This window comes from Lissotriton vulgaris, chromosome 7, assembly GCF_964263255.1.
Source record: "Lissotriton vulgaris chromosome 7, aLisVul1.2, whole genome shotgun sequence".
Classification (NCBI taxonomy): domain Eukaryota; kingdom Metazoa; phylum Chordata; class Amphibia; order Caudata; family Salamandridae; genus Lissotriton; species Lissotriton vulgaris.
Window position 1 is genome coordinate 1,506,116,879 of NC_141695.1, and position 26,041 is coordinate 1,506,142,919.

At 47.2% G+C, this 26,041-nt stretch overlaps 1 protein-coding gene across 2 annotated transcripts in view; it reads left to right on the top strand.

Moving 5' to 3' along the window:
• Nucleotides 1–26,041, top strand: part of TRPC4AP (transient receptor potential cation channel subfamily C member 4 associated protein) — a 729,914-nt gene that overhangs the window by 164,686 nt on the left and 539,187 nt on the right. For both annotated transcript variants that reach the window (XM_086932356.1, XM_086932357.1), the window contains exons 3-4: nt 10,361–10,477; nt 19,364–19,421. In XM_086932356.1, coding sequence (XP_086788482.1) covers nt 10,361–10,477; nt 19,364–19,421 — 175 coding nt within the window. The remainder of the gene's footprint in view (nt 1–10,360; nt 10,478–19,363; nt 19,422–26,041) is intronic.

Consider the following 26,041-nt stretch of genomic DNA (forward strand, 5'->3'; position numbering starts at 1 on the left):
TTAAGCCATACAACAGTACGTAGCCTCGAACAATGCAAACAGTAAAAAGGAACCCCCCCTCCCCCAAAATACCCAGAACAACAACCCCCCACCCTGCACCCCTGCGATAAAACCAGAAAACCACCCCAATTTGCAGTGTGCCTGTCGCCCTACCCAAGAAAACTAATCTACAAGTAGAAAAGGAAACACCCCCAGAGGAGGAAAAGTCCCGAACTCCCCGCCGCCCCAGGGTTTGTCTTTAAGAGTGTCATTGACCCAAAAAAGGATAACAATCCACCGCAACACGGTGCGATGGTAACACACGCCGGTGTCCCTACTCCTCCTGGCCCCGTTGGCTGCCTTCCGCGCCTCTGGAGTGTTCCGCATTGTCCCGTGGCATAGATAGTGTGTCCAACCAGTCTCTGACCACCTCTGGCATATCAAAGAACAGCACCCGCTCATTATGTTCGATGCGCAATCGGGCGGGGAAAAGTATAGCATACTTCATGCCCAGGTCTCTTAGTCTCCGCTTCACCCCAGAAAATCGCAGTCTCTGTTTCTGCACCGATGGAGTAAAGTCGGGGTAGAAGTTGATGGATGCATTCTCAAATTTGGTGGGGCCGCTAGTTCTCGAGGCCTGCAAAATGGCGCCTCTGTCCCTATAGTTGAAGATCCTCGCAATGATGGGTCGCGTGTAGCCCCCTGCTTGCGTCTACCGCCCAGAACTCTGTGGGCACGCTCCACCGCAAAAAAGTTACTCAGGCCCTTAGGGGCGAGGTGGTTGAGGATCAGATCTTCAACGAGTAGGTCCGTCGATTGATCAGCTGAGGACTCCAGAACTCCGACGATGCTGACATTATTGCGCCTAGCGCGACTTTTGAAATCCTCAAGCCGGCGGGCAAATTGGTCACTCGTGGTCCGAAGAGTCCGGATCTCAGTCTGGAGATCAGAGACATCGGTGATGAGACTGGCTGTTTTGACATCCAACGACTTGACTCTCTCGTTAGTCTTGGCTACGTCTGCCCTCATCAAGCCTACATCCACAGCCACCGTGTCGATCTTGGCCGCCAAGGTTTCATATTGTTGGCCCATCGATGATTGTATACTCGCAATGGCGCCCATCACGTCTCGAAGAGTTGGCTCCTCTGGCTCAGGGGGGCCACCACCAAGGTCCTCAGGGGTTTTGCCAGTCCCACTAGGCGAGCCCTTGTTGCGCGCAAATCTGTCCATAATGGTGGTCTGGGTTATGCCACCGCGAGTCGTGTTCTTGAGGGACCGCTTGTCGCTATCAGACCTGCCCGCCATGGTGGGCTGCGCGCCCCTCAGGGGCTTTTAGGACCTGGTGAAAATGGCTCCCCACGAGGAAAAGCAACGAGAAACCGAAGTGCAGGGCGCCAGTGAAGAGCAGTCAAGCGAGTGCGCCCACAGGCCAGCTTGATCAATATGCAGCCGCCTCCCGACCTTCTTAGCCAGGAAAAGCGAAACCGAAAGTAGATCCCGGGTAGTCGTCCCCTTCCATACGCCGTTGTTGTTCAACTACTTTCGGGGTGCTCCGGATGCCCAAGTCCCGGGATGAGTCACGGTGTAGGCCTTCAGGCGTCGGGAAGGAGTAATTCGGGTGTCCGGCCTCCGATTCGAAGTTTGAAAAAGGCCGTTCAGATCAGGGGAGTCACAGCTACAAGAACCCGTCGTCAAAAACAGGATTTGTGCCAGGATAGACAGTGGAGGCGGCGAGGGTTTCGGGAGCTCACAGCTCACGCGACCATCTTGGATGCGCGCTAAGCTCCTACCTCTAATACATTTTTAATGTCATGAATTTCTTCGTCCAAATCTTTCAAGATCTGAGAAAGCTACTTTGTTATTAATATGAGTTCTAACGAAGATTTATTAAGAATTGCATACCACTTAGACATGAAATGCTTATTGAATTTGAAGAGCATTATTTTGATGGTTATTCTCAAACCGCGAGAAATGCATTTCATCTTATGATATTGGATGAGTGTGGTGGGATGAAGGCGCTGATTCTCTTCCTTTTTCATTCGGTATTCAGGTTGTCTCAATTTCTATGTGATTGTGCCTGATATTGTGCCAAAGGTTCTAACCTCCTGAATCAGTGGATATATGTTAGATGACTCTTCAGCAGTATAGGGTTTGGTTTCTGCTTTGTTGTCTGTAATGTGTGCTATATGTAGTGAATTCTGAGTGCACTGTATCACATTCGTTTGAATTCAGTGAATATTTATCAATTGTGCATCACCACCAAGCAAATTGTCTTGTTTGTTTTGAACCTTCTTAAATCTTTGTTTCCATCACACTTCGGGATTACAAAAGAAATTTCCTTCATTTTTTTTGTAGCTGCTGAATCTGTACAGTTAATTTACAGTTATTTACATTTTATTGTGTGATGCCAAAAATTACATTGTACCAATCTTCCTTTCACACTACCTGTATACCAGCAAGATTGTCACATACTTAACTTTACTTTCTCTGACTGCAAAGGGAGAGTAATTTTTAAACTCAATCCTCATGTTAAAAAATAAGAAGCACTTTTTTATTTTTATTTTTTATTTTTATTGATATTTTAAAGGAAAAGGTCATTTTACAACCCAACAGACCAGCATCTTAGCAAATCTTTACAGGCCTAGGACTCTACGAACACAATCGATTAAATCCATATTATCCAGAAGGTGACGAAGGGGAACATACCAGAAACAGGTGGAAATCAATATGGGCCTGAACGTGTCTCTCGGATATAGGTCGGCAAAAGTTTAAAGTTTCATCTTTTGTTCCAGCATTTTACTTACACTATCCTGAATGCAAGACAGCGTTGGATTCGGTGGTAGTGGGATTGCGGGGGCATATAACACCGGGATGCCCGGTGTCTTGCATAACTCGTCCCATGCCCAACACAGTGTCCCAGAGGTATTTATATCTCCATGAGGGTGACATGATGTATGATAAATCGCCACCTTAAGCGGGACAGGTGCCACCGCATCAGTCTCGACTGCCACATGAGGTTGGAAGGGTGTCGGATGGACCCAGTACTGCAAGAATTGAGCCTGAGTGCAGAGTGCATAGAGGTACATGCCTGGGATGCACATACCATCCTGCTTCAAACGGAGTGTCAACAAATCCCAGGATATTCTAGCCTGTCCACCTGCCCACACCAGGGAGACCATCTGCGACTTCAAGGTGTTAAAGTGCAAGAGGGTTCGGGATGTCAACAAATCAATACAAAAACTTCAGTAAGATGACCATTTTAGCCAATGCTATCTTCTCGGCCAAGGATAGTGGCAAACTAGACCATATTTTAACCTTCTCCTCCACCACATGACAGCCCGCCCATAATTTAGATTCCACATCACTTGTGTAACCCGACTTATCCATACCTTGAAATTTTTAACCGCCTCGGCCTCCCATCGCAGAGGGAACTCCGAGGTCATCTGGGGCGTACCATCTGTCAGTGGAAATATCACCGACTTGGCCCAGTTGATGAAAATACCAGCCAAACCCCGAAACAAAAACATTCCCTCAAAATGGGGTCCAAGTTCTTCTCTGGATTAACAATGTAAAGAGTCACATCGTTTGCATAAAGCGAAATGAGAAGGCTCCGGGAGCTGAACCCTATACCTCGGGCTGTGTGATGTTGCCTGATGCGAGCAGCCAGGGTCTCCATCGTGATCGGGAAGAGTAAAAGAGACAAGGGACACCCCTGCCTGGTGCCACGCGAAATGAGGAAGGGATCTGAAAGTAAACCATTCACCCTAATCCGAAAACTGGGTAAAGTGTACAGCAGCCGAATACGATTAATGAATAGCGGGTTAAACCCCATATGCCCTAAAATTGCAAACAGATAGGGCCACTCAAGCGTATCGAACGCCTTGGTGGTGTCTAAAAATACAGCCGCAGCATGTACGTCTGGGTGCAAATACTGCAGAACTGAAAAGATGGTCCGCAAATTGTGAGAGGTCGACCTCCCGGAGATAAAACCCGACTGGTCTGGAAGTGCAACAATAGAAAGCAGAGGCTGCAACCTGTTTGCAATCAGCTTGGCTAGGATTTTAATGTCCACATTTATCATCGATAAAGTCCTATAGGAATCTATCTCATTTTCTGGCTTTCCACGGTTTTAGAAGGGTAATAATGATCGCTTCCCTCATGGACTGAGGTAGCACTCCATCCTCCAGAACCTCTTCATATAGTGCCAACAGCCGAGGTGCTAACTCCTCTACATAGGTTTTATAAAAGGATGTGGTCAGGCCATCAGGCCCAGGGGCCTTGTCTAGTGGTAAACTTTTTATAACCTGGGCCACATCTTCTACAGTGAACGGGATATCCATATCCTCTTTATGGTTCCGATTGAACCAAACTAGTGCAAGCGAGGTAAGGAAAGTCTGCATACCCTCCGAACATGCCTTCTTGGTGGTAGTGTACAGGTGAGAATAAAACGTGGAGAACTCATCTAGAATTTCTGCCTAGCCCCTTGTAGCGGGAATTTCGTTCTCCTACAGAACTGTGCATAGAGATTCGGAACCTCAGTGAATTAGGATGGCCCAAAACTCACCTCAGTACCCAAAATCCCCTTACCGAGCTAGCTACAGTGTCTCATTGGTCATAACAAACTCCCAATGTTTAGACAAACCAGAACATGAACTTAGATTACCTCAGGTATCGTGGTACACATGAACACTCTTTCGTTATGTAATCATTTCACTCCAGAACGTGGAGTAAATGAGGACACGTGCATATTTGAAATATTTATTTACTAATGCAGGGTTCTCAAACACAGTATCTTATATAATACAAGCAAACATATTATAAGAAACAAAGTTATCAGCATAGTTACTAGTCCATAAAAAGCGAACGGTGACGGCATACTAAGATGCTGTAATGAATAGGAATTAACAACACCTATTTCTCACCCTCCCTATTTAGCATAGTATATTATATCTATGAAGGTCTCTTTTGGGTTTTAGCAGGGCGGGCCCATACCTCAAAATCTCAGTGGCAGAGGATCACATCATCTTCCACCAGCTCACTGTATGCGAAGCACCATCAAGTGTCCTACGTGTGTTTTCAGCAAAGCAATATAAAACCCACTTAGAGTCAGATTTTGGCAGCAGCTGCATTTGTGTTATGTCTAGGAAGGTGCGAAGATCAGACCCCACAACAACACTGTGTCGAGTTATCCTTGGAGGCTTCAGCACTCACTGTGCAGACAGTGTACCAAGCAAAGCTGATATCAGAGCAATACCATATTATTTCTCAAGTAAATCACAATGTTCTTCTAGGTTGAAAGCTAAAATAACAATTATGTGTCGTGTGCAAAAGAAGCAAAAGGAAAAATGGCGTTTAATCATTTAATAAGCTCATGCTAACTTAACACAGTATATAGAAAAGAAATAGCTATATGACACCCTGATAGTGGCACCGAGTGAAGTTTGTAGTTCGTTTATGATTGAAGTTGACCTAGAGGGTCAGATCATACCAGCTAATGTGCAGCCTGGTCTATCACCCTCCCCATACCACCTCGTCTCTGCTTATTTCATTAAGAACTTAACTTTGTGTTGAGCCTCCTCCGCGAAGTCCAATGATTTGGATTACAGGAGAGCCACAGTTTGAGGCTCATTTGTGGAATAAAAGCGCTACTCAAAATCCTTTATTTGAGTTTCCAGTGAGGCAATCGTGCCACAGATAGCCTTTAACACTCCCGCCTGTCGGGCAATGCACTGACCCCTGATAACCACCTTAAATGCCTCCCAGAGGGAGGCCTCCGTAACTACTGAAACTATTTTGATGGTGAAATAATCGTTGATATCCGCCCGTATTTCCTCCTTGAATGCCAGTTTCAACAAGCATGGGGCGTGATCCGAGAAGGAGCGCGGCAAATGCAAAATATCAGTGGTCCAAGTAGCAACATTGCGTGAAACTAACCAGAAGTCCAAGCGGGACAAAGCGCTGTGATGATCGGATATACATGTACCCTCTCTATCTAAGGGATGTCTTTTACGCCATGTCGAGTAAGTTCCCCTCAGAAATTATGGCATTCAAGGCAGCACTGGCAGCCGGGTGAAGGGGGCGAGCCGCTCCTTTCCTGTCCATGTCGTCGTCTATGATAGCATTAAAATCCCCTCCCCACAGTATTGTACTGCAACCTGTCGTTTTGACCTTAGTCCAAATGTCCTGAAAGAAGTTGGGGGAATCTACATTTGGGCCATATACCTCTATGATAACCAGGGAACCCCCATCCCCCCCTCCCCCCAACCCAACACCCCATGTATGACGATATATCTCCCTCAGGATCTCTGTGGACTTCCTCCTCCTGCCAGTCCACTCCCCTTCTGATCAGCACAGCCACACAGCGGGCATAGTTAGAGTATATAGAAGAGTACACGTTCCTCCACCTATGGTGTAACATTTAAATGTCTCTCCTGCAATAAACACACGTCTATATTATGTCTAGAAAGATAAGCATGCACACGTCTAGATTTCCTACTGTCGTTCAGCCCTCTGATGTTCCAGGTAAGAAAATTTTGTGTTAATGCGTGTGTGGTACACCGACAGAAGCGGTGTGAGCATTGGAGACGTATCCGCTTCCACTTACAGACTGCATTCTGACCAACAAGATGCAATCATACTGGCAATGAACAATTAAACATTCCCTACCCTCCTCCCACTTCAACCCCCCAATCAGGTTGTAGAATACCCACCCATAACAAAGTAAGACTCAAAAAACCACATAGTGGTACAGGGATCCTTCCCGTGTATGCGCAGTGACACTGGCAAACCTCCCTGTTCGCACAGGGTGGCCAGGAGTACTGCAAAGAGTGCTACGAGTCCATGTCAGCAATACCAAATCTTACAGAAAACCACAGATTATGCAACCCGGAATCCACATCAATAAACAAAATAGCGCCTCTCCAAGCCTGTACCATAGCATGTCCGTCTCCTAGGCTGATGAGCTATACGATACCCATTTCAGTCATTGTCGCTAAGATGGCCGGCTTTAGACATCTCAGCTCCCCAGAATTCTTTGTTTTTCTTTCCTCCGAAATGTTAGGCTAACTTCAATGTGGACTTCGCATCAGTGAAGAAGGGAGCTGTGCCGTCATATGAGACCTTTAACTTGGCTGGGTATAACAGAAAATAAGGGATCTGTGCTTGCAGAAGGATACGTTTGGCAGGGAGAAATTTTCGACGTGCTGCCTGTACAGCAGGGGTAAAGTCGGGGTAGAATGAAATAGTATTGCCTTTGTGCGATATTTGACTCTTCTCTCTAGCCAGCCGCAAGATAAGGTCCCTATCTTAGTAGTTCAATAGCTTCGCCAGGATGAGCCTAGGTGTTGCTCCAACTAGAGGTCTTGGCACCAGGGATCTGTGTGCCCTCTCCACCACAAACACGGGGGACAAGTTGGGATCAAAAAGTTTGTGAAGTAGATCCTTTAGGAAAGTCTCCATTTCAGACATGGCAGTAGTTTCCGGGATACCAGTAATACGTAGGTTGTTTCTACTCGACCTCGCCTCCAAATCATCATTCTTGGCCCAGATAACTTCTAGTAATTTGTCCATATGTAGTAGTTGCCCCTTATTTTCCACCTGAAACTCGTGAAAATTCAGTGTGGCGGTTTTTCCATGGCATCAAGGCGTGTCTCCTGCACAGACACCTGGGTCTTGACCGAGTCCAGTCGTGTAGTCAGGGTATCCAGCTTCATGTCTGTTTCGCAGGCTGCAACACATCTTCAACATGAGGGTCCGCAGGTCTTCACCCTGATCCTCCGCGGGCGTTTCATGTTGACCGTCCAAGTGCGCATCTGGATCTGATTCTGTATGGCGCGTGGCACGCTTGTTTTCAAAGGTGAGTTTTGGTTGCTTAGCATCTTGTTTACCCATGTTGCAGAAGCAATGGAGGGATGCAGATTTTGAGGGAAGTCAGCAAGAACACAGCCTAGCTTGTCGCCACCCAGCTCCACCAAGAACGGCGTTGTCTGTGCTCGTGCCTCCCGCCACCCGCCCTGCCTCTTAATGAACCCAACACGTTAGTGCCACACATCAACCCGTTCAGGCCTCCCCGTTTTCAAGCAAGTCTTCTGTACGCCACAGGATTTTGTTGCAGGGTCTCGCCCCTGATGTGGTCCTCCTCCAGATAGCCACTCTGCAACTAGCAGTGCCACAGAGTCAATGTGTCATGGACGGCAATGTGGGAGACAGATGGGCACAGTCCACTTAGGACCTTCAGGGGCCACAGACAGGATGAGGCATGCCAGCAAATAAGGCCCTTGAGAAGGGCAGCAGGATATTCATCCACAACCAGCAATAGCCTGAAGGTCGCCGAATCACTCCGCAACATCCATAGCGCGCAGGGCCTCGCCCTTAGGTCTCCTGCTTGGGCGTCTTCAAAAGCACACACCTCTGCATCCGCTGAAAGACAAAACCACCCTCCGGGTGGTCCTCCGCGGTGGTAGCCAGCCTGCACAGCCGCACCCGATCCCAAAATGGTGGACTCTCTGGCAACAGCGCCTTGCACCCTCCCGAGCACTCCTCACCAGGTCGGGCACCCGCGCCGAAGCCGCAACTCCTCACAATGCTGGATTGGCGGCAGCAGCAGGCGTGCACAGAGGCCTCCGACCTACCCTTCTGCTTCAGGTCTCAGCCACAGCGCCGCGCAGGGCGTAGGATATCGCATCCCTCTCCTCCGCAGCTCCCAGCAGCAACGGGCGTAACCAGGCGCACCACAGTTGCTATGTCCCCTCAGGCAGTGTCCATACCTCGAGTCACAAAGCTGCTACATGCAGGGGTATCTTGGCACCACCCCGGGTCCGCAGCCTACGGCCCACCAGCAGCCGCCGGCTCGATTTTCATGGCTCTTCGCTCGCAGCGCAACCTAGGGACAGGATTGTCACAGGCAGCCGGCGGCTCCACAAAACACCTCGCAGCTCAGCCCCACAGGAACACCAGCCCCGAGGTCGTCAGATGTTCCGCCACTTGAAGGTAAGGTGATATTAAACAGCTTAGCAACTCTCCATATTTTAGAATACCGGAAGGATTAGTTCCCAGTCGGCGGAGCTCACGCACAGAGAGGCCATTCTGCTGCGCGGCAGACCACGCCCCCCAAATAAATAGCAGCACTGCGCCACAAGACATAGCCTGACTTTCAATGTCTGTCTTTGAAGAGCAGCAAACCTGACCAGATAAATACAGAATTTAAAGTAATCTTTATTTAGTGCTTTGAGTTTTGTGACCCACCGAAAATAGTCTTACTAGTCATCGATTGGGAAACTGTTGTATACCCTCCCACGATTTTCCAATTCCCTCAATTCTTATGTTTTAGTACATTTTTATTGTTGTCTTTTAAATTAAGCATATCAGAAACTTTCGAGGGCTATCATTTTTAGCCATGCAAAAATGTAACCATTAGTAGACCCCAGTGGTGTGAATTGCATATATTGAGAATTTTAATATTGTGTACAACCTATTAGTGTTCTTGGCAGCTCTGTTATAATGGTGCTCCAAATGAAACACAATTCTTCACCAGCAACAGTTCTGCAATAATGGTAATGGGGGCTCATGACAGCTCACTTGTTAAAGCCTCCTTTCAGGTTGGAAGACTTACAAGCTTCTGCATGGTGCACTAGAAGGTCTCAGGCTTTCACCGAAAAGGAAATGATTGGGTTAGTTGACCGGCCAAATGGGAGGAATTGCAGGTGTGAAATACTGAATATAGGGCTACAAAGAGAAAGAAACATGATAAATTGGGTATCCCTGTGGTCAGTTTTCCAGTTAATTTAATGTGGTACGTTCGTCAGAAATATTTTGTAGGTACATCCAAGCAGGTGCCCATCATGCTAATTTAGTTTACTGAGTGACCCTCAGTATACTGCTTGTTTTGTAGCTGCCACTATATCAATAGGAATGATTTTTTTCAAGTTTGGTTATGTATTTTCTCTGTTCTTCTGTGGGTATTTGGGAGCAGGCCTCAATGTTGCTGTTCCTACCTCGGTTTTGTCTCAATCTGGGATTTGTCACTGGCAACAGAGGTTCTAAAGAATAGGTACTGGAAAACCTAAGTGACTGAGTATTGAAAATCATATACACTAAAGACAGGCATATTAGTTTAGTATTAGTTTGAGTATTTGTTACCTTATTTTAGAATGGGTAGAGAAATGGAAATACTAGAAGGTATTTGCATGTTTTCACCATCCACACTTCTCTGTTTTGCAGTAACCTTCGTGATTGCAGGCAAATGGATTGCTACTTTTAACCAGGTCTTAAACATGCATTGAAGTTCTGTGTTTGAATATTCACTTAAGATGATAACACAAATTAAATCTTGCTGGTGAGATGATATGGTCTTCAAATCATATTTCTCAATGTTTTTTAATAGGAAATCTCTCCCCTTCTATCAATGGAGGCAATGGCCATTGTAACGGAAGAAAAGAAATCAAATCAAGACTTCACTTTTCCGAACACATACACGTTTGACCTGTTTGGAGGAGTGGACGTAAGTTTATATTACATTTTGTTCTGTTATTCTTTTGGTTTGAGTGTGTGCTTAGTTCCGTCTTGGGTATTCTACATGTGGTGTGTTTACAGGCACAGATATTACAGATGGGGACGGGGTAGGGGCTAATTACTTATTCCATTAAAAGTATTGATGCTGCTTCACAAGTTTGAGTATGTGCACATATAACTAGTATTAAAGTGGGCGCTGATAGGCAGTGAACTGCTGCATAGACTGTTCAAGTAAGAGCATAGGCTGATTGATGGTAATTAAACAGTCTCATCCCCACCCAACCTATTTGATTTCTGCTCATTACCGCTGAATGAAGGACACCTGAGCGAGGGTTAGGCTTTACGGTCTTCACTTTATTCAACAGCAGCCTTTAACATTATATGATTTTTAACAGTAAACTACATTTCCTGTAAGCCCTTGAGAAAAGAAAAACAGTTGATCCAATCATGGTGTTGCACTTCCACAGAGCAATCCCTGTAAACTCTCTATCTCGCTTTTTCGTCCTTCGAACACAGCTGTATTTTCTGAAATTCACTCTTGTTTATTAGTTTTTGATCCTGAGAAATAAAACCGTGTGTAAGATGTCAGTTAAGCAATCATCAGAAATCAATTCTCAATCAGCAGAGTGTAACATTAAACGTAAACAGGTTCAACCAGATAAACTGTCAGAAATTATCATATTCTTGAATTACATACATTGTGATGTCCCAAGCATACCGGAAGTCTCCTATTCCGTCGGGTGGACCTGCTAACCATGTTAGAGTAGATGGGCTAATCCTCACCTCCGTGTCCTCAATAGAATTGAAACTTTGTTACGATAGCTACGACATTTTTCATTCTGTGGCAGGAGCAGCGGCAAGAATTATGCTTATTTAAAGCTTTACCACCACTAGAATTGCCAGATTTAAGACTGGTTTACAGTAAACTCTTTTAAAAGTAGTCTGATGACCAGTCTGCTGAATTGAGGATGGCCTCTAGTCTAGCTTTCAAAGAAAAGTCTTTTGACTCCATGGCTTCTCTCAATGAGTGAGCCGCAAATTGGTAGATATCAATATTGGTCTCTTGCATTACCCATCTGGCAATAGTAGGGGAATAAGGTCCTCTGTCACAGTCTCATATGCTTTTATTGCTCTTACAACTCATAGTTTTGGAACATCCGGAAATGCTGTTACTCTTTGTTCTTAGAGTAATGTGATGAGCCACCCCTTTCGGGGTGCATACTGTACCTGCTATATCTGATGCTCGCACATCCGAGACTCTTAGTCAGGAAATCAAGCTCAACAGGATGGTTAACTTTGCCGATTGTTGTTTCCTTGGCAGGTTTTTATTGGAATGCCATGATTTAAGAAGGTCCAGAACCTAATTTATGTCCCATAACGTGGAATGTCTGGGCTCTTGAGGGACCAGTAATCTAACACCTCTCAGGAGCTTGCAGAACAAATGGTGTTCCTCATTTGGGTGACCATCTACCAGCAAAAGCCTGCTGAAATAGCTGATTGAAATGTATTTATGGACCTGTAGGCCAAAACTTCCCAAGGCCAGAGCCGCCAGGACAGCGTCCACCCCTAAGGGATCCACTTGGTGTGGGAGAAATCGACCAGGCGGAGCAGAATATTTTATTTGTGCTATCCACCCAGGCTCTGGCGAATGAAAAGGGGCATACTCTTGTGAAATGCCTGGGACTTTCAAGCGTCCCGTAATCCTCAAGGCCATGAGACAAAGAGAGCCCGCTAGGGCCAAGTGATGAGGGTTGACCTAGGATCCGGGAGGGGATCCGGAAACAGGGGTAAATGGATTGGAAAATCCCTAGAAAGTTCCATCAGAGCTAGAAATCAGACTTAAGACTTCCAGATTGGGGTGATCACCACCAGATTCGCCCTTTGTCTGCAAACTTCTGTGGATAATCTCATTATAATTGCAAATGGTGCTCCAATCTTGGAGAAACATTACCGCGGACACCGCATTGGGGTCCAGTCGCCAACAGCAGTACCTGTCTAGCTTAAAATCCAGCTGAGAGGCTGAAATCTATGGAGAATGGGTCCCACCTGTCCTGAATCTCCTGAAACACCCACAGGTGTAGTTTCCACAGGCTGCCATCCTTCCAATGTTGGGAGTGCCAGTCTGCCACTTGATTGGACCGCTTCAGGAAGTGTTCTGTTGACACTGAGATCTGGATGGCTAGGCAATAATTCCACAATGTTCGAGCCAGATCTGACAGTGTTTTCCACTTTGTTCCACCCTGGGTGGTTGACGTAGTGCACAACTGCCACAGAAGGACATCACACCGAATCGTGCCATGGTCCAACCTTTCAGAGCGAAAGAACCTGCCATTAATTCCAGGCAGTTGATGTAGAGGGTTTATTCTGTAGAAGACCATTTTCCATCCGTGGCACATTCTCCGCAGAGAGCTCCCCAAACCGATCCGCTGGCATTGGATTCTATCACCAGGTCAGGTTGGGAGTCGAAGATCGCCGGCTATTCTAGGCCTCCATATGAGAAACGCACCATTAAAGTTCCTCTTTCGCCGCCGCAAAGAATGGAACAGATCAGGAATAATTAAGACCCAGTTGAAGATGGGAAATCTTCAGGCGTTGTAGTGCTAGATAATGAAGGAGATGAGAGAAGTTCCATTGTTCGTGCTAACTGACGTAGCTATATCTGTGGTCTGGACAGTGTTTTCCTGAGCTCCTGTTTTATCCTGGTCAATTTGCAAAATGGGAAACCGAGGGGTAGCTTTGACTGAGTCTATTATGTGCCCCAGGAACTGCAGAAATTGGGATGGGGAGACGAGGATTTTCTCTTGCTGACCACGAAACCAAGAGATTCCAGTAGGTCGATAGTCATCTGCAGATGTGAGTCCAAGCGTACTGGGCTTTGGTTCAAGATCAGGATGTCATCCAGGAGACCCTCAACCGCACCGCCCGAGCTTGCAAAGGGTCGACCACCGGTTTCAATTCCTTGGTGAAGCACCATGGAGCAGAAGATAGAACCGAAAGGGAAGGGAACTCAAATATTTGTGACTTTCATTGGAATTGTAAAAAACATCTGTGAGGTGGAAAGATGGATATCGCCAGGTAGGCGTAATTGAGGCCCAGGCGGACCATCCAATCAACCACTTGCTAAAGATCCCATAGAAGATGGATGCCCTCCATCATGAAGTGGCAGTAAACAAGCCACTCGGTGAAATCTTTTAGATTGATAACTAGATGTTGGCCTCTGTCCCTCTTTTCCACCAATAAAAGGTTGCCGAGACAACCCTTGGGGATGTAAGGCGGTCGGAACAATTGCGCCATTCTCCAAGAGCTGCATGATTTCCTAATCCACCTGTTCTGATTGGTCCTGTGAGAAAATTAGGGTTTTGGTTTGTTTGTTGAAAGGGAACACCGTAGAATTCTCTCTGAAATCCTTTTGCGTTTGGAGAACCCACGCATCAGAGGAAAGAGCCTCCCAATTTTGCAAAAAATGCACCAACTGGCCCCCAAGCTTCAACCCTTCAGAGTTCTGTACTCTCACCAATGAAATTATTGTGGGTGCTGTTGCCTCTGAAACCACCTCTGGTACCCTGGCGACAGGGGTAGGACCTCCTTGGGTAGAAGTTTCCAAGTTTTGTGGAATCTTGCCACTGTCCGCAAACGGGAGTCCGCATCTCTGGCTGAGGCTTGATCAAAAGTGCAGCCGCTTGCATTCCCCCTACTACGACTGGCTCCGGCAAAAACACAGGTTGTAAATATGTGCTTGATTGATATTTGGGCCTTGTCTAAAAAATTGAAAGTGTTGACAAATGTGTCCAGCTCCCAGATAAATAGGTCCAAAAGCGGTTGCCTTGTGCCACTGGGTCTGCCTCCAAAGTAGTCAGCTCCCCCAGCTTTGGATTGATTTTAATTGGGAACAATCTGCGCTTCTCTGTCGATCGCACAATTGGTGTTCCTGAGGAAAATTTTGGCCCGTTGGGCTCTGCTGCACAAGGTCTCGGTAGACTATGGATCCAGAATCCTCAGCATCTTCTGCCATGTCCGTTATTTTTCCCTTCTTGGGGTCACAGACAAATTTGGCAAGAAAAGTGGCAATCTTGGCATCTATCTTGGGCATGAGGGCCACTTTACCGTCCAAAGAAGGCCTAGGGCATTTGGCCAGAAGGCAGCTCCTTACCTCCTTGTCTAGGAGTTTCCGTAATCTGCCTGATATTTTGGAGGCCAACAGATGCGCAGGGCACTATTTCGCCAAAAGTGGATCTAGCAAGTCAGTGTCAGGGGGCTGGGTAGTAGTGTCCACTTTAGGATCACTGAAGGGGAAGTGATTGCTCCCTGGGCGCCATGTCCTGATAGGGTCCCAATCCTATCAGAGGTATTGAGAGAGCCATCCCCACTCCTAGAGTCAGTGGGAGGTGGGGAGAGATGGGGGTCTCCTGAGGTACTAGGAACCCTCCATAAGGATGCTTGATCCTCTCTTAAACGGAGAACATAGTAGTTAGGGCAAGCCCTTTGGCAGTTTTCATGAAATACTCTTAGGGAAATGGAAATAAAGGCAGCCTAAAGGCCGTGGGACCAACACCCTTTTGCTGTACTGTTTTTAGGTCTCCGCCTGCGATGGCTGCGCAGACATGCGCAGTCTCGCTGGCGAGATTTAATGAGATAGAGAACAAATCACTAGCGGAGTTAAGCCCTGCCCCTCTTCTCCATTGGCTGGCCTCCTAAACGATGGCCAGCCATTGGAGAAGAGGTCCTAGTGACGTTCTTCTTTCTCTTTAAGCCCCGTCCTTTTCAGATTGGGTTCCTTGACTTACTGCTGAAGTAACAGGTTTCTTATCTTCTTTATGGGTCCAGATGGCCCCTTTATGGTCTAGATGGCCCCATAAAGAAGATAAGGAACCTTTTATGCCTGCAGGAAGTCCGGGTGCCCAGTCTGAAAAGGACTGGGCTTACAGACAAAAGGCTGTGTCATGGCGAGCGCTAGTTTGGCATAGTTAGTCGTGTTTTTTACTGAATTGTTCTCCAATCCACTTTTTTTTTTTAATTAAATGTTTGCGTCTTTGATTCCAAATCCGGCCATACTCCAGGTGTGGTTCTGGTACTTCTTCGAGGGTCGTGCGTCACTTTGCACCAGGCAGTGTTGCCCGCCGCTCTTCCATCCGATCATGGGTTTGCTTTTGGAATTAGGGGTTAGGGTTTCTTTCTGGCTATTGGTCGAAGACTCTCGTGAAATTAAACAGCCCTTGCTCACCAACAGTCACGCAGAATTCAAAGAGGGGGGAGGGGGCTGGGTCAGTTTCCACGTCTCTGATGCAATCTCACTTGTGCGTTCAAGTCAACAAGTTGGTGTGCGGAAATGTAAAGAGCTGGAACATGTTACTTCGTTGGCTGCCACAGGTCTGGTTACTTCCGGTCATATTACATGGGAGAAAGATGGGAGAAAGATGCAAAAAGGCGATAAGGGCGACTTGTTGGTTCTGTAAATATCCCAAAGCTGCTTTGTAAGACTATTATGGTGTGCACTTGCATGGAGTGATATAATGGGCTCCCTTTAAGTGCTTCATAAAGACCCGCGTGGCATTCTGTAGACTTCCGGAGTTCTGGAAAAAGTCTTAGAGATAAATATCCCTGGAGAAAAAGAAATTGTGGTGAAACCCACCTTCTTTTTCTAGTATGACTGCTGTTGAAAGCCACACATGAGTGCCTGGTGGGATTGAGAGTGCCCAAACTATGGCAAGCGCAAATCTCTTTTGTTAAATGAGCATTTCTCATCTTCTTAGTTAGCAAAAGAAAAGTTCAAAGAATATTGGAGCGTGATTGTTACGCAGCACACAGCCGCCTTCGCCTCTCTATACGCTTATGGATATGAGCTCCTCCTTAAACCTTTATATACATTTGTGTTTACATCACTTAGCGGCGACCTGGAATGTATTTTTACCCTGCTCCACACAGCCGCACAATAACCCACCTCCACAAGCCGCCCTTTGTCTTCGGTCAGGGGCTCTTTTCCGGCGTGTTCACTCGCGGCCCGTACAAGGGGGGTGTTTTGTTTTGCTTGTAGCAGTGTTTTCACATTGTGCTGCTGCGAGACACTGGGCACGTCACTGACTAGAATTGTGCACACTATAAGATGCACAAATGTGCGCAGAGGGGCACCCTGGCAGCTCTGTAGGTTACATCTGCTAGAAATGACCATGCTCATGTTTCCTCTTTACTTCAAAGGAAGTTGGATTCACAAAGACACGTAGAAGTTCTTAAAGAGCACCCCTCCGCTACTCTTTCGTCCTCATGACGGATGTGGTGTAGTTCTAGCTCCCTCACAGCTAAGAGCACGGTCATCCTCTGAGCTGGAGTGAGACCCGCTACAAGTAAACCACCCCGTCCCAGAACGGGAGTCCCGCAGTCCGAAGGACGCCTCAGGAGAGCACTGTGACGGGTATATTGGGTCCTGTTCTCAACTTCTCACTCCAAAAGATTTCGAAATGCGAACGTGTGTTTGTTTTCGTTACTCGGAGCGAGGTGTGATGTCATCAGTCCTCCTGCCACCCTTGGCAGACTGTGCCCGCTGGTCCGGAGCTGCCAATCTGTCAGAACGCTGAAGCTCGGGGTGTGTTGTTCTACCACCGGAGGACTTTTGACGGTTTGCCAATCATTGGGTAATACTAACACAAAAGCAAAACTCTTTCACTTGAAGTGGCTTCCCGCTTCTAATCTTACACACATTTTGTGTATGTCTAATTCATTCACACATGTATATGTGTGTGTAGCTGTGTGTGTGTGGCTCTGTGTGTGTGTGGCTCTGTGTGTGTGTGTGTGTGTGGCTCTGTGTGTGTGTGTGTGGCTCTGTGTGTGTGTGGCTCTGTGTGTGTGTGGCTCTGTGTGTGTGTGGCTCTGTGTGTGTGTGGCTCTGTGTGTGTGTGGCTCTGTGTGTGTGTGTGGCTCTGTGTGTGTGGCTCTGTGTGTGTGGCTTTGTGTGTGTGTGTGTGTGGCTCTGTGTGTGTGTGTGGCTCTGTGTGTGTGTGTGTGTGTGGCTCTGTGTGTGTGTTTGTGTGTGTGGCTCTCTGTGTGGCTCTGTGTGTGTCTGTGTGGCTCTCTGTGTGGCTCTGTGTGTGTCTGTGTGGCTCTGTGTGTGTGTGTGTGTGTGTGTGTGTGTGTGTGGCTGTGTGTGTGGCTGTGGTTGCAAATGCAATAGGTCTCGCATTTGCGAGAGATTAAGCTATTGGCATTGTAAATGACAATGCCATTTATTTATCTGTTTTCAAAATCAGCACATAAATAAAAATGTTGTCATTTACAATGCCAATAGCTCTAACTTTTGCAAAGGCGAGACCGTTGCATTGTAAATGCTTGTTTTTTTTTGCCTCCTGGGATGTGTCCCACTCAATTCCTCTAATGAGGCTAGCCTTTCCCGACCATAGGTGTTTTTCTGTAGGCGGTGGCTCTGTGAATAGCGGCCAACAACAGTAAAAATTGGAAACTTCCTCCATAATAGATTGCGGCTGGATGAGCTTCACTCTGTCTTGCTGATGAGTGAAATAGAAGCATGCTGGCCGCCACTATTTTGGAACATGCTGGGCACGTTGAGTTGTGCGCGGGCCCCCGAGCAGCCGGCTGTCTACACCGCGCATCTGAGCCTGGCAGTCTGAAGCCGCCACATAGGAGCGGGAACTTTCCCGCAACCGCACTGTGGAGGGAAACCAGTTCATTTATCATGAATGGCACACAGCGGTATGAAAACCCCGGCGTGTTGCAATGTCCCCGCTCTGTATCGCTTCAAGAAAAAGGCACGTTAAAGTAAAAAATGTAAGAGAATGACAAAGGCACTTATCTGTATGTTGATGGAGCAGCGAAGAAAGAGGGGAATCGAGAGTCTACAGGGATGTTTATATGGAAGTGCAGCACCCTGATTGGATGAACTGTTTTTCTTTTCCGAAGGACTTTTGGAAAATTATGTTTTAACTGATAAAAATCTTATAATGCTAAAGGCTGGTGTTAAATAAAGTAAAGCCTAAACCTCGCCTCGGGGTCCTGCATATCATTTATTTTACCTACTTCAAGTGTTTGCTACAAAATCAGGTTACCCCACTGTGTCTACACCAGAATATCATGACCATGTGCCAGCCCTTGAAAGTGATCCACTGGCTCTAGTTTGATATCTACTGGAACCAAAAGTTTAAGATTCTGGCCGTAGATGGGTCCAGACTACATGCTAGATTAGAACCTGCTTTCTGCATCTACACATTTCTGACTGTGAAACAGAGGCAGATCTCTTGGGGCCCTACCCCCAAGGAACGTGAATGGAATGAAGCTAAGCCCTACATGCACTTCATACTTACTCATTTTAGCCTGAAAGAAAGCCTTGAAGAACTAGGATAGCGGATTTGGATTGTTGGATAGGAGCTCCCTCCGGTATGTGATGAAAATCAAACTTTCAGTCATTCTGCCTTTGCCTAGGTTCTAGTAAACTATCCTACGTTTTGAGGTGTCGGAGAATCAAACGGAGCTTATAATTAAACTCCCAAATGCAGTCATATGTTTTGGGAGTGAAAGTGCTATAATGGGTCTTGGACATTAAACTTAAAACTACATTGTGATCATTTTGGGTGATAAGTACAAAAGTGTGTTTCTTGTTTTAGTAAGTGGCAACCTTTTAGAATAATTTCTATCATTCACTGTCATGGCTTTTTGACAAGAGCCAAGATATAGTAATAAATTAAAAGCTAAGCCAATGAAAACTGCACTGGGGCTATAAGTATTTCAGACACAGAATGACTATGTCAAGAATTATTTAAATGCCATTTTCTTGCTGTTGCTGTTCCTACATTTGTGTTGATCAACATGTGAAACATAATTTGCCTCATATTTGTAGGAGTGTTCTGTAATTAATAAGTGACTTTCATTGCAGCTTCTGGTCGAAATCCTTATGAGACCAACTCTTTTTACGCAGAAGAAAAAAATAAAAGGTGAGTTTGCAGTTTAAGCTGTCTAATTATTTCTAATTTAAAAAGTGAAATTATCATTCACTTATTTTTCTAATCTTTATTGATGCTCGCTGCAGTCTGCCCAAAACCAACCCCTTCCCCATGCCCTGATTAGTTGCCCTCATCCAGCCTTCTTCCACAACACCAAATGGTTCAGTGAATTAACCACCCCTGGCATCTGCTGTGATCTCCCATTCCCACATGCGAGCCCCAGCAAGACTCTTTTATCCGTCCACGATTGGTAAATAGTTCACTTTCAAAAGTTGTGTTTGCTAGCTAACAAAGAGTAGGAGTTCTGAATAAAGAGCATCCAACAACAACTTCATATTGGTCCATCTTCATGTATGCTTCTGATAGGTATGCGCATGATGAGTGTTTGCTCCTGATGGTTTGGCTGCTTTGGACCTTGACATAGCTTGATATACCTCTCTGAGCTTGTGCCCACTCCTACCACTGCCCCGTTAGGTGAGCAGACATTTATTCCTTATCCTGCCTTACCACCTAGTCTCCTGCCCTTACTCCCCAGCCTTTAGCAGTGACTACTTAACAAATACATCTGAACAAAGTTTCTCCACAAACTCTTTTGTCCACACTCCAAGAGTTTTCTTCGACCTGGCCGAAGATGGTGCCTCTGTTTTACTGGCTTATGCCCCTAAACTCTCCACTCAAGTCCTTGAACCACTAAGCCAATTTTTACTTCACCATCCTCCTAATCTACACTACTAGTACCATTCATTGTGGCTGCCTGCAATTATTGACATCGTACTCCTTATTGGTCCTTATTCAGGTCAACTAGCCGGGTCATTACCCAACCATATCTACCCACCAACTCCTTTGGTTTCATCCTCAAATATCCTATAAATACATGAGTAGACTGGACCAAGTACTCACTTGCTATGACTTAATAGTCCATGCTATCACACGCCACCTGAAAGATTGACTGCAAACCGTGCTTAAAAAGCAGCTATGATAAGGCTTGCACTCAAGGTCCAGAGCTGACCCAAAAACAGCCTCTGATTATCACTGTCTTCCACCTGCTTTTCTCCACTCTGTAATGAATAGTGTATACCTGGCTCGCAAACTACATTTTCACCTTCAGAATATTCAACCTGCTTAAAACGGTTTTCTCTTGACACTTCTTGTGTGCGACTTCATTTAGCAGTTGCCTGTCCTCCTCCTTCTTCTTCATTCACATATACACAGTCTGATGCAGTCAGTCAGGGCACCTCTTTCATCTTGAGGTTTCCTTCGTTATCAACTAATGCTTCTCCATGCATGACTTCCAGTAGATGCATACTAAGATTCTCTACTCGTCTTGGGATGACAGGGCTTGCCACAACATGCGCTCTGAGACTGCATTCAGAAGTGTATTATTAAACAGGTGGGTGGTGCCTTCTTTATATTAGTTCCTGGTCTGGGACTTGATATCCTCCTTGCTGACTAAATTGAAGTGCTGTCCGCAATCTAAAAAGCTGACTTGAAGTGGACTTTTACCAGCTTCTATCAGACAGAGAGCGTGGTCAGATCCTTGGCATTTACCTATAAAGGTAGATTGTCAAACAATAAGATCCAGAATTTGTTTAAAACAATGAGAACATTTTACATTTGGACATTCTATGCTCTAAATCTTCTTACTAGCTAAGGGCAATTGAGGACTCTAATAGGAGATGTATTAGATCTGCTTACTTTAAAAATCGCCATATGTTAGGAGATAGAAAACCTCCCCCAGCCTAACAATAAAATATAAAGATCACAGATTGATGGGATAATATTAGGCATCTGAACCCTATTATGTTTGTCTTTTTTATGAATGGTGAAAAACCATCATTTCTTGCTCACCTCTATAGTATTACTCTACCTTCAGAGCAAACCTGAAAACGTCTATGCATACAGAGACCAGTATATGTAAGTGAGACATTCTATATTTTCGTTCTGTTTTTTGGACAGGCTGCAGTGGGAGTTAAATATAATAACGCAAATGTGAATGTTTTCTTTCTTTACCATATAATGCCAATTTAAATAGGCTTCCTTCTCTTCTCTGTGTGAAACATTCCAGGGTTAGAATAATAAGCACTCTTTACCTGTGCCAGTGTTGCTAACCAATATACTGTGGTGAGAAATATAAATCTGGTCCCCATAAGAAGAAGACGACCTATTCTGAACAATTTGTAGATCTTTTTCAATCTGCGAGTCTGTGTAGATGAAAAGAGGATTGGAGAGTGTTCAAAAGTGGGAAGCAATGGGAGGCAGGTCAGAGGGTAGATGGGGTGCCACCAGGCAACAATACTCACCAAGACCTGGCTTGACCACTTCTGCTGCCCTGCCCCTCCCCTTCTAGCAGGGCCTTCCTAGAGGGGGACCTTTTGCGTTCTTGCCCTTGCCCTGTGCTTCAGTTGCTCTCTTTACCAAGTTGCTGTCCAAAATGCGAGGACTCTGGGTTTGGCGAAGGAAGGCTGACAGATAGAAGGTGCTGGCAGGGAGATGGTGTGCTCTCCCCCCTGCTGCGTTGTGCTGTGGAAGCCTCTGCGTGCTGGATTGGCCAGCCAAGCCAGCAACGCTCCAGACTTATCTCTCTGAGCATGGGCCCGGGCCGTGTAGGTCCTGTAATTGAAGCAGCGCAACCTTTCCACCTTTGTTGCCAACGTCTCTCTGGCCGCAAGGTGATCAGCTTGTCTGTCCAACCCCCTCCGGTCTATCCCTTTCTACTTCCCGAAGCCGCTGTTCTGCATTCTGTACATCACACAGGAGGACTTTCCACACCGCCACTCCAAAATATCGGCCCCTAATAACTGTTTTAAAAGCATCCCGTTCAATGAGTGGGCTTGTTGCTGTGTTGGCGTTAGTTAGGAAAGTATCCTCTATAGATGTTCCTTTTGTAGCACGAAACACCTGATCCTCCAGCACCTCCAGTGTCAACCACCAGCTAGGGATTGTAGGCCTAGTCCGTATCCAGTCCAAGGACATAATCAGGCAATTGTGATCAGAGATCGTCCTAGTCAAGTATTCACTCAGGGTGACCTCTCCATGAACATCCGGGGAGCACAGTATTGTTTATAATCGAACGTGCAACTCATGTAAGGTAGAAAAGTAAGAATAGTCTCTCTCCCCTGGGTGGTGAGCTCTCCAGGCGTCCGTCAACCCCCAGTGTCGCTACCAGTCTCACCTAACCTCAGCAACTCTGTGTGGGAGCGTCACGGAGCGGCGGATGGGAACAGACCGGGGTGACGTCAGTAATACAGTTGAAATCCCCCCCCTAAGAGCACCGAACCAGTCAACACCAGCGCTAGTGTCTGTGATGGTTGCGCTAGAAATGCAGGTTGATCTACATTAGGGGCGTAGATACTTCCTATTGCTAAATACCGTCCATCTAATCCTACCGATACCACCATAAATCTGCCCTCTGTATCAACTATTGGTCTAACACACTGAAAAGGGACTTCCGCGCGCACCCAGACCAGAGTCCCCCTGTCAAAAGCTGAGTATGTAGTATGAAACACCTGCCCTCTCCACCGGCGCTGTAATGCAGTACCCTCTTTTTGCGTTAAGTGGGTTTACTGTAGCAGTGCAATCTGCAGCCCTCTCCTGACCAGATATGTGTGTATGTTATGACACCTGGTCATGGTGTGCATCCCCCTAAAGTTCCAAGAGATACATTTATTATCTATGGTGGGTCGCATTGTGCGAGCCATAGTCTTTCTCGAAATAGTCCCCCCCGCGACAGGCCTGGCCCCAGACCAAATCCCTTCAACCATAAAAACTCCCCCTCCCCAGGACAGGTACACAAAAACCAGTTCCCATCCAAACTAAGGCCCACAAACAGTGAATCATAAAAAGCGGCGGGTGTAAGCTGACCCTGTTGGACCCAGAACTCCAACAGGCCCCCTCCCCCACTCTCTTAGATCAGGTAGTGGCCCCACTGTTCCAATAGTGTTCCCCGGTTGCCACCAGTAGTCGCAAGTGTTAGTAAAGGGCATCTCCCAGCAATAGGCATTCATACGACCTGACGTGTGATCCTCAGATTATGCTGTCTGCAGTTTGAGTAGTAATGTTCAGGAGTTCGGCATCCGATTCCTCATGCACGCTACTCGACCTTGAGCCGTCGGATTTGTCCATTTCGTGTTCATTGATATTACTGTTTGGGCTCGTGTCTCCATGGCTAATCTCTGCCACCGCTTGCACATCTTTATCACACTCCAGTTTCCGCCCTTCGGCAAAGGAGCTCTCTGAGGAGGTGAAGGAGTGTTTTTGTCTCCCGCCTGGACGAGCCCGGTGATGAGGTGCGAGATCCGGCGTTCCGTTGGGCCTCCAGCCATTCCCAAGCTTCATGCGGGGTAGTAAAGAAATGCGTCTCTGCTTTATCAGTCACCCAGAGGCGTGCTGGGAACAGCATAGCATAGGGGGAGCTGCAGCTGGCACAATTTCCTCTTGACGTCCAGGAAGGTAGCTCCCTGGCGCTGCACCTCCCTGGTGAAATCCGGGAAGATCATCACTTTACTATTCTCAATCTGCAGGTCTTGTTTCTCCCGTGCTCGCTGAAGGATGTAGTCTCGATAGTGGAGCAGCCTCGCCACCAGTTGGCGGGTAGGGGCTCCAGGTTTGGGCAGTCGGGCTGGAACTCTGTGGGCAAGTTCGAGTGCATAAAAGGTGGACAGACCCTCCGGGGCCACCTCCGCCTTTAACCAAGTCTCCAGGAACTGGACAGCATCAACCCCTTCCTCTCGTTCCGGGACTCCCACTATATGCAGGTTATTTGTACGTGAGCGCCCTTCACGATCTTCAGCTCTCATTTCCAACACTTTGATCTTAGTTTCCACTGTTTTCAAGATGCGCTGTAGGGTAGAGACCGCCTCCAGGACCTCGTTCATGGCTTTCTCATTGAGGGTCACTCTCTCCTTAAGTTTACTGTGGTCATCTTTTAGAAAGGTGAGATTTGTCCCTATTGCGTCAATTTTTGTCTCCAGCGCTTCTCTCAATGAGGTGATGGCCTGCATGATGTCGGCTAGGGTCTCCAGGAGCCCTCTCTGTTCGACTCCTGGGTGCATCTTCGTCATCCTCAGTATGGTGCTCTGCTTCTTCCACTCGCAGGAACTCAAACCCCTTTATTCTGGATACTCTCCCCTTCGTGAGTTCTGCAACAATAAGTCTCGGGATGTCTTGAAGCCCTCGTAGGTCGTCAAGCTCACAGCCAAGTATGGAGGCCCAGGTGCCCTGTGGAGGATCTGCCATCTCTCTGCTCTTCCGTGTTCGTCCTCGTCAATCAGCAGGTGTTGTATCACCGCAGCATAGCCTCCGTTAGCTTGGCCTCCCTGGTATAGAGAAGAGGGACTCTTGTGTTGTGTAGAGTTTGTGTACAGTAGTTATGAGCCTCTCAGGGGCCGCTGGTATCCACCAAGAAATCCCACGTCTCCAGCAAGTTCCCCAGCGAGTACCTAGCGCCAGTCAGCAGTCTCTCATCCCGCAGCCGCCAGCTGATCTTTGTTTTCAGTGCAGCCACATAACTGCTGCCACCCAGCAGGGCCTAGTCCAAGCTCCACCTCACCTTTCACTGTTGCGGATCAAAGTCTGAGGCACACAGCTCGCCGGCCAGTGGTTTCCACAGTGTCAGGCGAGTACTGCACCACGACACTCCAGCTCCGCGGCAACCAATTCTCTGTTCAGGAGGGGAGCGCAGCACAGGCAGTCTCCGGACGTCTCCCCTCCTCACCAGTTCCATTGCGCAGGATTGCCGTGACCTCGCTTCTCGAGCTACCTCCCAGCCGCTCATATATTCAGCAGGCCCTGGCCACAGTGCTTCCTCGCTACTACCATCGCTACCCCACCGTCAGTGGTGTGGCACCGGTCCCAAGGTGTACGCTTCAGCTGCCAATCGTCACTGCCACAAGCAGCGTTCCCCTCTGCTCTGTGTCGCTCGGCTTTCCTCCTCTGTCTTCACCGGGCCTCACTGCTGCCTCACGGGCCGCCATCTTGAGCGCAAACTAATGCAAGGGTATGCTGTTGGCCCTGTCGTTCCGTGTCGCTCCCCTTGAGTCGTAACCTCTGTGGTCCCCTGTCGTGGGTTGAATTCCGGCTCTCTGCACTGCCGTTCGAATCCAGATCGCAGTACTCCTGTTGTTTCAGCGAATGGAGGACTCCGTTTCAGCACACAGCTGGCATCTTAGCACAGCCGCGTCCCGAGTACGAGCAGGACAATGAACTGCTTTTTTCTCCCTTATAACAGCATCATCGCTTTCCAGCGGACCTGCAAGGGCACCAGTCGTTTCACCAGAGGATGTGCAGTAAGGGGCTCCCCCAGTGTCTCAGGATTGTTGGTAGTGGAAGGCAGCCGCGGAGGAGCTCAGAGGTCCGCTTTCCCTTGCATTGGCGTCAAGCCACTCCCTCATGCCAGGTCCCTGATGATACAATTTTACATACTACACAGGGCATATCTTACCCTGAGAAGATCAATAGTTATTTTCACAGAGAGAATGCAGCCTGCCCCTGCTGCAGTCACATCAACACAGATATCATACACATTTCTCGTCCTGCACCGACTGACAGTTTGAGTGTACATGGGATGTGTGTATACTGGGCGTCTTCCTGAGGGACAAGAAACACAGGGCCAC